Source organism: Sus scrofa, chromosome 13 (genome assembly GCF_054392235.1).
Source record: "Sus scrofa isolate SSC_HxYL_T2T_F1_AM1 chromosome 13, Sscrofa_HxYL_maternal_Yorkshire_Landrace_v2.0, whole genome shotgun sequence".
Classification (NCBI taxonomy): domain Eukaryota; kingdom Metazoa; phylum Chordata; class Mammalia; order Artiodactyla; family Suidae; genus Sus; species Sus scrofa.
In genome coordinates, this window is record NC_139395.1 from 71760229 (window position 1) to 71779203 (window position 18975).

At 37.7% G+C, this 18975-nt stretch overlaps 1 protein-coding gene across 50 annotated transcripts in view; it reads left to right on the forward strand.

Moving 5' to 3' along the window:
- Positions 1–18975, forward strand: part of CHL1 (cell adhesion molecule L1 like) — a 229453-nt gene that overhangs the window by 186681 nt on the left and 23797 nt on the right. For 43 of the 50 annotated variants that reach the window (XM_021069248.2, XM_084989078.1, XM_084989073.1 and 40 more), the window contains 8 exons: positions 876–1016; positions 1334–1445; positions 2842–3008; positions 5024–5189; positions 10487–10611; positions 15873–15974; positions 16160–16357; positions 18175–18245. In XM_021069248.2, coding sequence (XP_020924907.2) covers positions 876–1016; positions 1334–1445; positions 2842–3008; positions 5024–5189; positions 10487–10611; positions 15873–15974; positions 16160–16357; positions 18175–18245 — 1082 coding nt within the window. Of the gene's footprint in view, positions 1–875; positions 1017–1333; positions 1446–2841; positions 3009–5023; positions 5190–10486; positions 10612–11240; positions 11721–15872; positions 15975–16159; positions 16358–18174; positions 18246–18975 lie in introns of those variants that run through there. The other 7 variants (XM_084989088.1, XM_084989092.1, XM_084989089.1 and 4 more) reach the window with 1 other exon arrangement.

The window sequence follows — 18975 nt, forward strand, 5'->3', positions numbered from 1 at the left end:
CAACAGTTTGCTTGCATCAGAGCAGGGCATGCAATTTGGCCCATGCTACGGCCCTCTCTGAAATACAGCAATTTCTACCTTCTCAATGGCCATATTGGTGGGATTTAGCAGGTTCTGAGTGGAGTTAATAAGATAATGCATGTGCAGTACCCAGCAAGTTACTTTGGCCCTCAATACAAACACATAAATATTAGATTTTCTCATTTCCAAAAGATATTTCCAGAATTATACTTGGATCAGCAATGGGGTAGGATTTATTGCCAAATAGACAGTTTGGCCCCTCCTTTCAAGAAGAGTTTAATCTTACTGGGAAAATGAAATACATGAGCTATGTATCTGAAGTGGTTAAAGAGCAAAGCAAGGCAGTTAAAATGGATGGTGTAGATGGGAAAATTGCAGAAGAGCAGAGAAGTGAAACAGAGGAACAATGTATCAAGAGGGAAAACAGCAGCTACTAGTGGTGGATCGGGGGAATCAAGCTGTGTGGATCTTGTAATTTATTCTGGGCAGTATGAGGACCCCAATTTATAAGAATAAGTGAGATTCAGTTCACACTTCGACTTGAATGCTAAACAGAAAATCTGGCATCTTACTTTGGGGTATTGAGTCTGGAGAGGCAGAGAGTTAGAGATGAGCAAATATTTTGGCAATAAGCACTAATGTTAAGGAATACTGAAATTGCAGAAGGGTCTGGAAAGAAAAATCGATGGCCGATATTAAGAAATTCTAAAAAAATTTGCTTTGATGAATTATTATCTACCTGGCCTTAAAATATAAATACTAGTCTTAAAATATAAATACTATGTGGCACATTTAATAAATGGTGTATAAATATTTTATTTTATTTTTATCTGACTTTGTTTAATCTCTTTTAGGAAATCCATTTTCTGGTGATGTCATCTCCCCCGGGGAAATCAGTTTTACCAATGTACAACCAAATCACACCGCGGTATACCAGTGTGAAGCCTCAAATGTCCATGGCACTATCCTTGCCAGTGCCAATATTGATGTTGTAGGTAAGCACACCTGGGAGCAGCCCATTAGCCTTTTCTACAGGAAAGTATTCAAGGCCAAACTCGCAAGTAGACTGAATTCTTGGCACATAAAACATGGAGGAAACCAAAGTAATTTTCACCTTTACATTTGAGCATAGATTTTATAGTAAAGCTACACTTCCAAAAATGTGTTGTTTGGATACTTTCTAATTCAAGAATATGGACTTTGGTATTCCACTCTTTTCTGTTCTTGTTAATATGGCTAGGCTATAGAAAAACATAATTTGCTTATATTCTTACATGAAAAATTAAACTGTATTTGCATTGTTTTCAAATAGATGTTCGTCCATTGATACAAACTACAGATGAAGAAAATTATGCCACAGTAGTTGGGTACAGTGCTTTCTTACATTGTGAGTTCTTTGCTTCACCCGAGGCAATAGTGTCCTGGTAAGCTGGTACCCTGTTTTCTTAAGAGAATGTCAGTTGTAGGTTTCACTTTGTTTCTTCATCCATTATTTGACAGGCTGCACTGTGTCAGTGTTGTTGCATGTAACCAGTGCCTCTCAGAAATAAGGAAGCAAACTTAATTACTTACTTTTCCTGGAATTATTGACTAGATGTGTAGGATTTCTCCCACCTGAGAAAATAGGGAGAGCCATTTTCTGTTCACAAAGGAAACCAGGAAATTGAGATGATTACTACTAAGACAACTTTTCAGGTAGATTTAGTTTTCCATTATGGTTATCTCCAAGGTCATATATTACTTTATTGTTTCTGTTTGGGATAATAAAAATTATTAAACGTGCATATCATTATGAATGCCTATTTTTAACACTCTTCCCACATGTATTTTGAATTTAATTTCAATACATTGGTTGGTGTAGTGACTCTGAACTCTTTGTTACACGAATCTACTGTACTTGTCCCTTCACTAGGAACACTTGGCTAAACTGGTCTTCAGTAATTTTGCCGATGTGCTACAGGGCTGAGGTGAGAGTGAGGTGAGCAAGGTGAGGTCATACATGTGCAGGGTCAGATTCGGTCGCTATTTAAAACAGATATTTTGTTCATGGTGGACATTTTTGCATTATTTTTGATTTAAAAAAATACCTCATTAAAATATTATTTATCTTGATTACTGAGGTTTTCTTTTGGCAACCCTTAAATTTTCTCTCTGAAGAAAGTGCCTCACTTGCGTTACTCTTGTCCCACCCCAGCCCTGCAAAATCTCATGTGAATAGCAGCCAGAGTTTGTCCCTTGGATATTTTCTCTCCAGCAGCCTCTCACTGTGAAATGTATGAGATGAATCAAGCTGTGGAAGTAAATGTTTGGAAAATGGATGAATGTAAGAGAAAATGACTGTGGGTTGGTAAGGGTAAATGTAATCCACGTCCACAGAACAGGAAAGACCTCCTGGCCTATAATATTTCTGAATGACCAATGTTCCCCCACGACAGCAGGAGGTTCCAAAGTTTCATTATCTCTTTCAGTTACTAGCTCTCCTATTTAGTACCATCATTAACTAAAAAGTTCACCTTCAATAAGGCAGAAAATATTTATTAAACTCTGAGGACAGATGCAAAGTAGTACTGGGAGCTCTTACAACTATAGCAGAAGCACAGAGCTTAGGCCCTGATTTGCTCCCATCACAGTCTATTTGGGAAGGAAAGATTGACACCTATCACCCATTTTAGAAAAATTGTAAACCCTTGTGGAACATTTCATAAGGACTGCTAAGCTCCTAAAGAAGGGATAAGATTGAATGACATCAGTGACAAGTTTGAAAAAGGATAATATAATTCTGCCACACCCCAAATTGCTCTATGCTTTCTATGTCCACAGGCAGAAGGTAGAAGAAGCAAAGCCCCTTGAAGGCAGACGATATCATATCCATGAGAATGGCACGTTACAGATCAACACAACCACGGAAGAAGATGCTGGTTCCTACTCCTGTTGGGTAGAAAATGCTAAAGGAAAAACAGCCGTCACAGCCAATTTGGATATTAGAAGTAATTTTATTTTGTTTTTACTTTACATGAATTCTTACATGGGTTCAGTTTGTCTTCATTTTTCCCAGTGAAAAATTATGATTTAAGTTGGGGCATCTGTTAATTTTCTTTAGACCATTTTAAAACTCCTAGATCATGTTTCATCTAAAAGGCCATCATAAGAATTATAGGCTATGTCAGTGATGTGTATGTGGCTTTATACAATTGTAAGAGCTTGGTGATGGATGACCACCAATATTTTAAATTTCTGCATTTTAGTGTATTTCTGTAATTATATTTTCTTTCAATAACCAATTCAAAGTTATGCCACTCAATGTTATTATGTAATCAACTCTTTGAATTAAAATTTCATAAATAAACTCAAACTGCTAGTGGCCAGAGAGGACAAGTTCATAAACTTTTGGTCTGCTCTATTGTCCATTTTATATGGAAGGAGTCGGTAGGAATCAGAGCCATGAGAACTAAGGTCATAATTCTTACATATTGAAAAAGGAATGTCAAGAATGGAATTCAATGAAAGGCTATATAGCAGTGATTGAGAGCATAAGCTTTGGTCTCTTCCAGTCTTAAGTTCAAATCACAGCTCATGCCCTTACCAGTTAGAAAATATTAATATCATTATTTGATTTCACTTTAGCCTTGTTATCATCTCTAGAAGGTAGAGATATTAATATTCATAGAATTGTTATAAAATGTCACAACAAATGTGAACTTTACAGTCTAATTAAAATAAGTGCTTATTGAATGGTATTAATTATTATTCAATGGATTTGTGGCTTTAAATTTAGAATTGGGAGTAAGATGTTTAATAATTCACTTGAAATTAATTCAGTATGATAATCGCTTCAAATTTCATGCTCGGGATACCAAATAGTCAATTTTACTAATGCTTTCAGCTTTTAATCAGTTTCTCGAGTACCATGTAGATAGCAAATATTAGAATATGATTGTGGAATGGGAGGAAGTGATGGGACTTGACTTCTGAGAGGCTTACCAAGTGCTGCATTAGGGTAAAGTATATCTTCCTTTAATATGGCCTTAAGAGTAAGGATTATGTGTTTTGAATTATAATGAAACAAACATTTTTCACGACAGCCATGGTACCAATGTTTATGTTTCATATTGTTGATATTGCTGATTTACTTTGAAAATATGACTCACTCATTCTAACTCTCTGAACAAAAATTCAACAAATATGTTTTGAGTACCTACCATATAGAGGCTCCCTTCTGGGCTCTGGAGATATTGAAGGTAACAAAAGAGGCACAGCCTCTATTTTCATGGGACTTATGTTCAAATTCCCCACCTTCATGTTGTTAGTTTGTCTATTCATAGTCTTCACTATAGGTTTGAGTTAATAATAAACATATTGGTAGAGAAGTAATTGATTCCCCCCGACCTGTTTTTTTTGGTCTTTTGTATTCTTAGGGCCGTACCTGCGGCATATGGAGGTTCCCAGGCTAGGGGTCCAATTGGAGCTGTTGCTGCTGGCCTATGCCAGAGCCACAGCAATGCCAGATCCGAGTCATGTCCGCAACCTGTACCACAGCTCAGGGTCACGCTGGATCCTCAACCCACTGAGCAAGGCCAGGGATCGAACCCACAACCTCATGGTTCCTAGTCAGATCCATTTCCACTGCACCACGATGGGAACTCCCGACTTTCCCCTTTTCTTTATGGTATTTTGATCACATGTCCAGAAGCTCTAGAATGAGATTTTATATTATGTTCAACATCTAGAGGCATTTGCTTGCTCACATACTTCTTACTCCCTTCATCTAGGAAGTAGTAGGGAAATTGCTATTAATTAATACTTCCATCCAGGGGTCCTGGCCTGGTTGGAACAAAAATAGCAACAATATATGATGTTAGGAAATGACAGGGTGACAAACATTGCATGAGAATTTTTGACTCTCAGGTTGACCATTTGGAGTGATGAGATGATGGCAGGCTCTTGATAACAAAGTAAACTGTGCTCTGTAGCCTTAACTAGTATCTTTGTTTTGTAAAAACAGATGCTACGAAACTTAGAGTTTCTCCTAAGAACCCTCGTGTCCCCAAATCACATACACTTGAATTACACTGTGAGAACAAATGTGATTCATATTTGATACACAGTTTGAAGTTGTCCTGGAGTAAAGATGGAGAAGCCTTTGAAATTAATGGCACAGAGGATGGCAGGTAGGTAAACTATTATAGTATCTCCAAATATGTGCTTGGGATTAAACCTTGTGTTGGAAAGAAAAAATAGATGTAAAGCATTTACACTTAATTTAAATATTAAAAATGATTATATTTCAGTCTTTAAGACAGTATTTAAAAAGTCATACGATGTGCTTGTTTCATTTTTCTCTCATGTATTTGTCTTCTTATTTTTGCTAAGGGCTTATCATGCAATGTGTACCATCCTGTAAGTGTGGGAAGCGGAAGAAAATATAGAAGAGAGAATGTAGAATAAAGGGTGAATAGATGCTGATATCACTAAACAGTATGAAGCATATCAAAGAAAGTTAAAATAATATTTACTGAATGCTTATGTTGTCTTTTGAAAGCAGAGGACAACTCTCCTTCCTTTTGCAACGTTACTGAGTTTGGGGTTAAAAATGGACCATTCTTGATCGAAATTTCAATTTCAGTCTTATGTTGTTATTCATCACTCCAAAAAATGAAATATGAAGATCATTTCATAAGATAGGCATAGGATAGGCATTCCTTAGGTGAGATGGTAGCTGGGTCAAAAGTTAAGAGCATGGGCTCTGGAGCCCAGTGGCCTGAGTTTGAGTCCCAACTTTGTCACTTACTGGGTCTGTGACTTTGTCAAGCTGTCTAAATTGTCTGTGCCTTAGTTTTTTATTCTAAAACATAGTTTCCTTCAAAAACATTAAGGTAATTCATCATAGGGTTGTTGTGCATTAACACCAAGCACTTAAAACATGCTAGCCACTCAGTCCATGTTAGCTATGAAGACTTATACTACTCATTTCTTCAGTAGCCTTGTCTCACTTCATTACCTGATTTTGGGGTGTGTGTGTCTTTGTGTGTGTCCATGTCCTCTATGCAAAGACATTGGTCTCAGGCTTGGTGCTTAATTTATTCTAGTCTATCCCTCCTATATATGAAACATTTGTGGTCCTACAACCAGTGGTCCATGATACAAAAGGAGATTAATTGCTGATACCTAACAGGCCACACATTGCAACAGAGATCTTCAGTCTTTGGTTAGGTGTCAGTTGATTTGTCAGTTCCTCAGGTCTCCTCAGATTCTGTCCTTGGTCAGTACTGTCTAGTTATTTGGGGTTTTCCATATGATCTCTGGGTTACAGCCAAGAAGGGAATCAGATTCTTGCCTTAATGCTAATGTGACTTGTATGTTTAGATACTGAATCCAGAAATTCCAACCAGCTTCTTTGTGTAGCCCAGTTTTACAGTTTCTGCAAGATGCTGGGGCTGACACTCACATGAGCCTTGGGACATCTGAGTGACCCAAGCAAGTAATGCAGATATTCTTCTAGTTTTCCCTAAATAATGGGTAGGAGGTAAAAGACAGTAATCTTAACACAGAAGAGAGTTCTGGCATGGGAAGAGCTCGGAGCAAATGTTGCTGGCTGTTCTTGACCAGAGCCAGGGGCAGGCATAGAATTGCTGCAGGGAAGTCATGGGTATCTGCTAAATATCTGAAGAGGCATTAGTAAGCTCCCATTTCTCACCTCCTGCTGGGTCACCTTCTCCTTATCCCTAGCTGGGAACCAGAAGCTTTTGCCATGAAAGAAGTTAAATTTCTGATCAAAGGGACATAGAGAAGAATGAAAAGTGAAAATACCTTCTTTTTTTCTCTTTTGTGCCCTATTATGGGGAGGTGTATGATAAGTGTCAGAATCTGCCCCTCTGGGGCGTTACACCTGCTGGGTGCCTCATGTTATGTTCATGCCTCTGTACACACTTTCCCTCGATTATCCTCACAGGAAACCTATGAGGAAGACTAAAATGACCTCAAGAAATTTTCTGTGGCTTTCTAATCTGCAGGTGGCTCTAGATAATACAATGTCATGATAAATGAAATGGAGGATGGATGTATGAAACCATTTTTATACTTTAGACTGTACTTAATATATGTAATGGGGGCTGTTCATGACCATGGACAGAGGGAAGGACCCAGTCCTGCAGGAGAGACTGCAGTGGCCAGTGGGACAGGGATAGGGAATGTGTCAGTGTCTGTGAACAGGAGGATGAGAAGGAAAAGCTGTCAAAAGCACGAGTGGGAAGGCATTTCTTGACATCAAGCGAGGGCTTTTTTTTCCCCTCAGAAAAGTCAGTGAATGAATGGGACAGCATTTAGAGGGAGGGGGTAAGGATGCTGAGATTATAAAACCTAAGATTAGGCAGAGATTATAAGAATGGAAGGGTCCCTTCCTAACACGTGAAGAGTTAAAGTAATTTGTTCAAGCAGAGAAGCAGGAGGAAGGGGAGTTGGGAGCATTAAGAAATGTGATTAGTTAGAAGCCAACAATGAGTGAAATAAGTTTGATTAATATTATTAGTAACACTCCTGGAGCACAGACTAAGCCAGGCTCTACACACTAATTACTTTATGTGTTTTCCCTCATTTACTTCTCCAGAAGAGAAAGGATGTATTGTCATCCCCATTTTTTTAGAGAAGGTGGATTAGGCTCTAAATTTTTTTCATGATTATACAAGTCATCATTGGTGGAAATGAACCTCAAACATAGGTCTGCAAAGAGAGAATCAGTTCAGGGAAATGTGGCCGTTACACATAAGAGATTAATAAGGGTTGGGCACTAGCAAACTGGATTATTTCATATGAAGGTGGTGAGAGGTTGTAGGGTCATAGCAGGTTTCTTAGGTGAGGGAATGGAGCAGGTACAGATGGAGGAAAGATTGGGAGGAGCAGAGATGAAGCTGAAGCCAGAGAACAGGTACTATGAAGAGCAGAAACCATTTTTTAAATGTATCATGTGTTTAATTTAGGACTTTCTTCAAGCAGAATACAATAGAATTATGATGGAAACACAGGATAAAAGAGAAATAAAGTGTTACGGTGTTAGGCACTGAGAATTTGGAGCTATTGGTTACTTTGTTAATGGTTGTCACATTTTGAGGTGAGCCAGAATTAACTAGGTGTCATGTTCAAATGCAGTAGCCCTTGTCCTATTCCGAAAAATCTGATTTGGGATAAAGATCGAGGTCAATGCCAATTTTTTTTTTTTTTTCCTGTCCTTTTTGTCTTTTTGCCTTTTCTAGGGCTGCTCCATGGCACATGGAGATTCCCAGGCTAGGGGTCTAATCTGAGCTGTGGCCGCTGGCAGCCTACGCCAGCGGCCACAGCAATGTGGGATCTGAGCCGCGTCTGCAGCCTACACCACAGCTCAAGGCAACGCCGGATCCTTAACCCACTGAGCAAGGCCAGAGATTGAACCCGCAATCTTGTGGTTCCTAGTCGGATTCGTTAACCACTGCGCCACGATGGGAACTCTGCCAATTTCATTTTTTAACATCCTCCCCAGGTACGTCATACCTACCAGATTTCAATGACCAGTAGGAAATTGAAACTTGATTAAGTTGAGGGCACCTGATGTACACTTTTGAGGTTCCAAAAAAAAAAAAAAAATGAGTTGGCAAAGAGGTGCCCTTTCATTTTGGCCTGAAGCAGCCCCAAACCATGTACAAACCTTGGCAAAAAGATTGTCGGCTAGATTTCAGCTCCCACATGCTCTCGTGGATGTGCAGGGCACAAAGAGCCCTCTTGAAGAGGTTATTAAATTGTCAATATTCATCTAAGAAGGTAAACTTCGGAGTCCACATTGTGGCTCAGTGGTAACTAACCCGGACTAGTATCCATGAGGACATGGGTTCAATCTCTGGCCTCACTCAGTGGGTTAAGGATCCAATGTTGCCATGAGCTGTGGCAAAGGCTGGAAGCTGGAGCTTTGATTTGACCCCTAGCCTGGGAACTTCCACATGCCACAAGTGCGGCCCTGAAGGAAAAAAAAGAAAAAAAAAGAAATGGTGAACTTGGCAAAATCGTCAGTGTATATAATATTCTGATATTTCTGCCAAATAGACGCATAACTAACATGAACTAAGAAACTAATTTATGTCAAAGCTTTATCATGTTTAGAATTATAGTGAGAGTCTTGACTAGCAATGCCAGGTAATATTGATTGGCAGATCATTCAGTTATTTGTATAGGAGTAAGGGGCTGACTTTATAATCGAAGGGCAGAATCATATTTGATTTTGCTATAGTTTTAAGTGGTTTTCTGCAACTCAAGCTTTTCAGCAATTTATATGAGTGAATTAAATTGAGTTGAATTAAAAAGCTCAATTATATGAGTGTCTCTCCCTGCTTCCACAAGGAAGACATTACTTATTTCAACTACATAGCAAACTGTTGTGAATAATTCTCAAATTTAATGAAACTTTACTATTTATTTATTTATTTTTATTTTTTTTTTTTTTGCCATTTCTTGGGCCACTCCCAAGGCATATGGAGGTTCCTAGGCTAGGGGTCGAATCAGAGCTACAGCCACCGGCCTATACCAGAGCCACAGCAACGCGGGATCCAAGCTGCTTCTGCAACATACACCACAGCTCACAGCAATGCCAGATTCCCAACCCACTGAGCAAGGCCAGGAATCGAACCCACAACCTCATGGTTCCTAGTCAGATTCACTAACCACTGAGCCGTGACAGGAACTCCGAAACTTTACTTTTTAAATGAAACACTTGAATGGTAATGTTAACAGCATAGGGAGAGGGTAAAAAGTATAATTTATTTTAAAAAGTTTATGTAGTAAACTTAAGTATTAATTGGCAAAAATAGAATAATAAAGAGCCAGCTGCAGAAAGCTGCAGAAAGAAGTACTAGTCTGCCATCTACTGTTCAAATAAGTCAGAGTTAATTTTTGTCAGGTTTTAATGTGCACTCTACTTGGGAAGTGGAGGGATGGAGCACAGACAACACTGTCAAAAATAGAGATTATGAGATCCAACTTAGATATTCTGGCTCTGAACAACTAGGATGTGATTCAGGAATATGCTTTTGTTAGAAGCACCTATGTTGATGCTATGCAGGTAGTTCCCTAAACATAGCTTAAGAGTTTTTCAAATTTTTCTTTACTATCATAAAAGTACGGTACACTCTTCAGACACACCAGGCATAACAGTTTCATCCCTGACCCATGCATCACAGATGGTTGAATTGGAAATTTAAAAATAAATAAACAAACCTAATCTCTTTCATGGCCATTCAGACATTTACGTGTGCATTGAATAGTGCTTCGTGTCTAGTTTTCCACCTATAGAATTTGCTAATAAAATGTGCATTATTAAGTTTTTAAAATTGGCAAGTTTTTAAAATTTTTCCTTGAATTATTTTCTGTGGGGAGTATTTATTTTTGAAAGGATTATGTTTCTATTGTTTCTGTTACCTTCATCATATACTTGCTTTTTTCCTGTTAGGATAATTATTGATGGAGCCAATCTGACTATAGCTAATGTCACCTTAGAGGACCAAGGAATATATTCCTGTTTAGCTCACACTTCCCTGGATAGCACTGCTGATATGACTCAAGTAACTGTCCTGGGTAAGTGCACTAACAAAGACATCTCTGTTCATTTCTTCTCCACTACTGATTGAAGTCCACTGTTCTTGGGCAATTAAACCAATGATTACTTAAGCCCCTATACATTTATTGTTAGTTTGAAATTTTCAATTTAAAGAGTAACCCCACTTTTGAATGCTTTCACCTCTTCTGGCTCTAAAAAAGTTAATTAATGCTTAATTTCTTTTTTCTTCTTGGGTAGTGTTGCCAAAAGCAGTGGGAGGCAGGTGATGCTATCAGCAGAAAGGAAACTCAAGTATGCATGAGTTCCCAGGACTCTTGAGTAGGCTTTCCTAGTGTGTGGAGAAATGGGACTGAGGAATGGAGATGGAATAGCGTGGAGGAGTCAGGGTCGGGGTCCTGTGGAGGTTGCACGGTGGTCATGTTCTATACCCGAGGCCTAGACCGAGTTCCTAGGGTGCCAGGAAAGTGAGGGAGGAATTTCAAGGATTCTTTCAAGAAAGGTCCCTGATTTCTTTTTGTAATAATAATGCTAATTAGAAAACACCGTACACACTTCACTGGTGTACTCAATGCAATTACTCCTGCAGTCACCCATGTTTACAGCTCTTAGACCATCTGTTGGATATCTCTTCTAATTTCCCTTCCAGATTCACTCTCCACCAGCTCTCTGAATCTGGAAACCTGACCTGTGTGGACATCAATAAACCACTTACCCTCAAGCTTTCATTTGGTTCAGCCAGTGGGGAGCCCTGGCAGTAGAGGCGGTGGGCGGATGTGTTTTTCTAGATACTCTCTCCCTGCAGGGTGGCTATGTCCCTCTGTCAAAGTCATTGATTTTTTTTTTTTTAAATTCATTTTATTGAAGTATAGTTGACTTACAAAGTTGTGTTAGTTTCAGGTGTACAACAGAGTCAATCAGTGATATATACATATATCCATTTCTTTTCAGCTTCCTTTTCCTATGTGATTCTTTTCATATAGGTTATTGCACAGTATTGAATAAAATTACCCTGTGCTCTATTGTAGGTCCTTGTTGACTATCTATTTTATAGATAGTAGTGTGTCTATGTTAGTCCCTCCCCCCACCCACATTTCCTCCTTTGGTAACAATAAATTTGGTTTCAAAATCTTTGAGTCTGTTTCTGTTTTGTAAGTTCTTTTGCATCACAAAAAGAAGAGAACCAAAGAGGAACAAAGTCATTCATTCTTGCCAGGAGGCTTTCTCCACACAGTTCTCTTTGATGAGATTCTAGTAACTGCCCCGCCCCACCCCATCCAGACCTCTTGCTCCTGTCTTTTGAAAAAGCCTTTATTAAAAACTCTTTCAACTACCCTAAGTTGTGTGGACTGTCTATGCTCTGCTGGGACTCTGACAAAGACATTTTTATAGTTTTCTTTCATGATTCAGTGGGCCCCATTTAGTTTTTCTTTAGTTTGCTGGCAGTCCCTAGAAGTGTTTGGTTAGGTCTCAATGCCTTTGTCATATTGAAACTGACAATACTTATGACTTGAACCTAGCCAGAACCCAGATTGGGACTTCAACTCATGGTCTTTAAATTAGAATCACTCACCCAGTGTCTGGACTTACTGAGGTTCAGGTTCTTAGTGCTTCAGCACAGATGGATTTCAGCTAGAGACAAAGTAATAGGCAAGAAATAGATTTATTAAGGTAATATGCTTGTGAGAGATGCAAGCAGGCAGGCAAGGAGGCTCTGCCCTGAGGATTAGATGGGCTACATTTTTATAATCCAAGGGAAGTAGGGAGTAGGAAAAGACTTACTCCTCTTTCTTTAAGTAGAATCAGTCAGGCTTACATCATTAGCTCCCCCTTCCTGTCAGGTAAGGGAGTATTTGACCCTAAGAGGTCAAACTAGGACTGTCATGTTGCTTATTCAAATCAGCAGAAGGGGGAGTTCCCTTCATGGCTTAGCAGTTAATGAACAAGACTAGGAGCCATGAGGATGCGGATTTGATCCCTGGCCTCAGTGGGTTAAGGATATGGTGTTGCCATGAGCTGTGGTGTATGTCACAGATGCGGCTTGGATCCTGCGTTGCTGTGGCTGTGGCGTAGGCTGCAGCTGTAGCTCCAATTAGACCCCCTAGCCTGGCAACTTCCACATGCCACGGGTGTGGCCCTAAAAAAACAAAAAGACCTGTGTGACTATCCTACTCCACCCCATCAATATATCTAGATGAATTATTATTAACAAGCATTTGTATCTTTAACGCTCTGGTTGGTAACCACAGGTACAGACTGAGGAAAGAATTCCATCTCCATGAGGTAGGCTGGTTAAAAAAAGGTAAACAGGCTAGATCTCTGATAGTGAAGCAAATGGCCACTATATTTTAAGTGAGCTAAGCGACTACCACGTTTGAAGTGAAACAATTGCCATTATGTCTTAGGTAAAGCAAATGGCCACCATGTTGGGTTTCCTGGAAAAAGAGCCGTCCCCAGGTGGTAAAAGATATGGACTTGATTCAATAGAATGAAACTTTTAGGTGATATGTTTCACCACAGTATTTTCAGCTACCTCAGGGACTGTAAACAGAAAGGTTCAATCCTTGGTAATCATTCCAGTTGTAGTTCACCAGATAAAATAGTTTCTCCCATGCACAACAGTTTTAAGTGTCAGGATCCATGGGCATTGCTCCTGAGTATTTCAAGCAATGGCAAGGGGACGGGGCTCCCTACCCCTTGGTACCTACCATCTAAGTCTTGTGCCATTTATTATATGTCTTGTAACTAGGCTGTCATCTTCTAGATAACTTTAAATAAAAAGCTATGATTAGAAATACTGTTTATTCATGAAGTAATTACCGTTTATTTTAGAAAGAAAATAAAACAGTAAACAAATATTCTGAGATGGGTTGCATTTTCTTAACCACTTCTTGGCTTTTACATTCTGATTTTTTAGGCCAGCCTCTGATTTTAAGAAGCATATCCCTGTAAGTGGCAGTAACAAATGACAAATCCATGCATAGTTTCTAAGAAGACTTTTTCCTGGAAAGCAATTTTTTAAAGCTTATGCTATACCGATTTCAATCAGAAGTTATTTTCAGAAGCCTTAGCAGAAACATTCTTTAAGAATATCAGACTTTTAGGTCTCAGTTGTGTGCCATCAGTTGTAGCTACATGTAATTCTCAGAAACAGCAAATTGTTTTAAATATGGAAAGGTGATTTTTAATTTTTAAGTTTATTGAAGTATAGATTATTTACAGTGTGTTAATTCCTACTGTATATTAAATTGACTCAGTTATACATGTGTATGTATCATTTTTCATATTCTTTTCCATTATGATTTGTTATGGAATATTGAATATAGTTCCCTGTACAGTAGGACCTGGTTTATACATTGTGTATGTAATAGTTTTCCTCTGCTAATCCCAAACTCCCAATACATCCCTCATCTACCCCTGTCCCCCTTGGCAACCCCAAGTTTGTCTTCTATGTCTGTGAGTCTCTTACTGTTTCATAGATACATTCATTTGTGTCCTATTTTAGATTCTACATATAAGTGATATCATACGTATTTTCTTTATCTTTCTGACTTGCTTAGTATGATAATCTCTAGTTCCATCCATGTTGCTATGAATGAATGGCATTATTTTGTTCTTTTTTTTATGGCTGAGTGGTATTCCATTGCATATATATGCCACATCTTCTTTATCCATTCTTCTTTCGATGGACATATAGGTTGTTTCCATGTCTTGACTATTGTGAATAGTGCTGCTATGAACATAGGGGCACATGTGTCTTTTCAAATTAGAGTTTTTTTCCCCAGATATATGCCCAGAAGTGGCACTGCTGGATCACATGGCAACTGAAAAGGACAAATTTTTTTTTTTCTTTTTAGGGCCACACTGCTGCACATGGAAGTTTCTAGGCTAGGGGTCGAATTGGAGCTGCATCTGCCTGCCTGTGCCACAGCTACAGAAACACAGTATCCGTGCCAGAAAGAGCAAATTTTAGTATCTGACACAACAGGCTGCATTGGTTGCTCCAAGAAACTTCAAAAATTAGTGGATTTAGGAAGTGCTGAAGAGAAACCCAAGTTCTCTGAACTCAGCCTCAAGCCTGTTGAAGAAATAATTTCTTATTTAAGCCTCTACAGTTTGGACACAGTAACTGACTACATTTAAAAAAAAAAAAATGTTCTTTCCTGAATTGAAAGCAGTGCTTGTCAGTATCAATTTCCAACAGTTGTCAAATACTCAGTGGGAATGATAGTGTTTCCTACTTAGAGAAGAAAAAGCAAATAAGAAGGCTGTATTAGATATTACTTTCATTGTCTCCTCTGAGCAAAGATAAACATCCTTGAATATATGAGAATTTTGGAATTCTCAAATTTGGAAAGTAAGGATCATTAGAGATGAGTTTTTTCTTTTTTACTGTCGCTTTTATTTTTAAAGGACCAGAAATTTCCATGTATTTTAACACTCAATATTTGTCATTGCCTACTCAATTTTCTAGTCACAGCATTTACCAGGGCCATAACTTCCTCTTCCACTAAACTCCTTGCCTATTCTTCTTTAGAATGCCAGGTCAGCAGAGTATAAAAGTTGCTAAAATATGCTGCTAATTCATTGTTATAAATTAAAAATCCAAAGCATGAAGAAAAGAAAGCCTGAGTTCATGTTTTCTGTTTTTCTGTAGTCTTAGGACCTAATTTTATTGCTCTGCTATAATTACATGCATGATTGGAGTGATGATATATTTTTCACCTGTTTAGTCACAAAACATTTATGTGCAAGGTACTGTGGGTAGTGCCAATATTAATAAAATATGGTTCCTACTCCTGAAGATCTGTTTTATCACATACAGGAGATGAGCCAGACATATAAATGAAGTTTATGAGCTGGAAGATACTGATCCACTTGATATAGTTCCTATTTTTCAAAATTCAGTTTTCCTAATATCTCCTGGGTACTTGTTCAGAAATGCGGGTTCCTGGGACCACCTCCTTCAACAAACCAGAGAGACAGAGCCCAGAAATCTTTGTTGTTCACAACCACTCCTAAAAGAGTTTTGATGCTGACGGTCAAGGATGGTCCCTTGGGAACTGGAATCAGAGTAGAGGGAGGTAATTCTTAGATTAGGGAATAGATGTGAAGGAGGCTGCATCTGAAATAGAACCAGAAGGACTGGTGAGATGTGGATAGCTGAGAGAAGACCAGGGTTCAAGGGAAAGGGGATTTGAAATGTGCCTGAGTAAGGAAATGGGATTGACAAAGGCCATGATGTGCTTTCTTCCTACCTTTATTTTTCATTATTAATTAGATGTTCCAGATCCACCAGAAAACCTTCAATTGTCTGAAAGACACAACAGGAGTGTTCGGCTGACGTGGGAGGCTGGAGATGACCACAATAGCAATATTAGCGGTAGGGAAAACTTTGGATAACTATGTTCTCCAGAGTCAAAATTAATATGAAAGCCATTGTTACCATCATGGGTAGATTATCTTATTAAAGCATCCTTTAAAAATTTTAATATTGTATATAAATCCAAGTATAACTTAAACATTCTCAATCTGTTCTAACTTGTTTTTCTATGCTTCTCCTGTCAGAATATATCGTAGAATTTGAAGGAAACAAAGAGGAACCTGGAAGGTGGGAGGAATTGGCTAGAGTCCCAGGAAAGGAAACAACAGCCACGTTATCTTTGGCTCCGTATGTGAGGTACCAGTTCAGGGTCATAGCCATGAATGAAGTAGGGAGAAGCCAACCTAGCCAGCCATCAGACCATCATGAAACACCCCCAGCAGGTATGTCAGTTCACACTTCAAGTTGCGAACAAAATAGTTGAGTTTGCCACATCTTTGAACATCTTTTTTTTTTTTTTTTAAATAAAGGGGTTGAAAACATCATATAGAATTTTAGATTTTTTCCAAAAGATAGCTTGAAAGCGTCTATCAACTAACAGTACAAGTAATAATAGCAAATATTCAGAGTACATCAGCCTCATAAGCAGTTCATACATGGGTGATAGCAGGAAATAACAGGGCACTAAACAAGCAAGCATTACTGTAACTTCTGATAGCTCAATATGGTGTTAAAATCAGATACCATGAAAGTACACTCTAAAGTGCAGTTCAGTATATGTAGAGAGAAAGTCAACTCTTCCCTTTATTTTTCTCCTCATTTCAGCTTTCTGGAATAAAACATTTGACATATGATAGGCAGCTTGTTAAATTTTCAGTGTATCTAAAGTCATTAATTTTATATATCTAGTGTATTTTTTTATTTCATTATCTAAATAGAATGATATCTAATATCTATGTAAATTCCCAAGTTGCATTTTTTTAAAAGTTCTCAAGAATGAGCTTGCTGTAGTCTGTACAGAAGTTGAAAAATAATATTGTAAGCATGAGACTTATATAATGTTAGAAACGATATAACTAAAGAATGTTAGTGCTGAAATTTATATTTCTGAATTGAGTTTGGTTATCAATGTGGCCATGGCCTGGTGTTTATTTTTCCCCTGGGTGAAATAAATATGCTAGGATATAATTCCCTTTTTGGATTGCAAAAAGCAGGAAGGGGTAATAACTGAATCAGAAACTTGTATGATTTTAGCATAGGTTCAACTTGGTACTAAATTCTATACTTAGCCCTGTTTTAAAAAAATTGATCCATCTGAATGTATTTCATAGGAACATTACCTGCTATTTCCTACTCGATGTCCCTAAAACTTGGCAGTTGAAGTTCATACACAAACTTTAATTGTGTTTATTTAGAGGCAAATATTCACAACAAACTTTCTAATAGTAAGTCTAATGGAAAAAGTAAAGCAGGTTTAAAACTAAAATGGATATTTCAACACTTGGCTTAGGATTTTAAAGAGAAGATTTAAAATGAAGATATATGAAGTAAACCATCTACTTCTTGTTGAATAATAATTACATCACTCCACAAACATGATTTTACTCTTTTAAATAAAATGTATATTTGAAAGCTGCCTTGGAGTTCCCTTTGTGGCGCAGTGGAAACGAATCTGACTAGGAACCATGAGATTGTGGGTTCCATCCCTGGCCTCACTCAGTGGATTAAGGATCCAGCATTGCCTTGAGCTGTGGTGTAGGTTGCAGACAAGGCTCAGATCTGGTGTTGCTGTGGGTGTGTTGTAGGTCGGCAGCTGTAGCTCCGACTGGACCTCTAGCCTGGGACCCTCCATATGCTGCGGGTGCAGCCCTAAAAAGCCAAAAAAATAAAAAATAAAAAATAAATAAAAAAATAAGTAAAAGCTGCCTTATATGAAGTGGTAGATGTACTAACGAATCTCATTGTGGTAATCATTTTACAATATATGCATAGAAATACTTTATATATATTTGATACATACACATTATGAAATCATTATGTTGTATACCTTAACCTTACATGATGTTACATCAATTATATCTCAGCAAAGCTGGAAAAAAAAAACTGCTCTAAATCTTTTTATAAACTGGGCCAGATAGAAATAAATAAGTAGAATCAACGTTATTTAAAAATCTGTTTTTTGTGGGAGGAGGGATGAATGATGATTTATCTCTGGACTGAACAATGGGAAAAAGGAATTTTAATACTTAAAATTTTTCAGCTCCAGACAAGAATCCACAAAACATAAGGGTTCAAGCTTCTCAACCCAAGGAAATGATAATCAAATGGGAGGTGAGGATTCTTTAATGTGTTATTTATTACCTTTGTGTTCTTTTAATTTTTTTAGGTCTGAATGCTAAGTATAATGATAAAATGATATGTTTAAGAACAAATGAATAAGATTTGTATATTTTATAAATATATTTCATTTGTGTATTTTAAAGATCACTGTGATAATATTGTGAAATAGAGTTTAACAGTGGTAGAAAATTTAAGGACGGTTCACAGGTTGATTTCCCATTCTAATCTATTACCAAAAGTTTACAGCTCCTAATATTTTTATAGAATAAATCCTCTCCCATTTAAAGAAATGAATCCTCTCCCATTTAAAGAAATGAATCCTCTCCCATTTAAAGAAATACTAAAAATATTTCACCAAATTTTGGTATATTGGCTAATAAAGATTTTACATATCAAAAGGATGACTCCCAAGGAATAGTCACTACTTCTTAAGCACTATTAGGCATTTTGTATACTCATTTCAAATTCTGAGAACAGTGTAGTCAAGAGAGCATCTTTAATACTGTGTTTTAGATACAGAAACTGCTTTTTATTTTATTTTATTTATTTTATTTTATTTTATTTTATTTTATTTTATTTTATTTTATTTTATTTTATTTTATTTTATTTTATTTTATTTTATTTTATTTTATTTTTTTGTCTTTTGTCTTTCTAGGGCTGCACCCACAGCATATAGGAGCTTCCCAGGCTAGGGGTCCAATCAGAGCTACAGCTGCTGGAC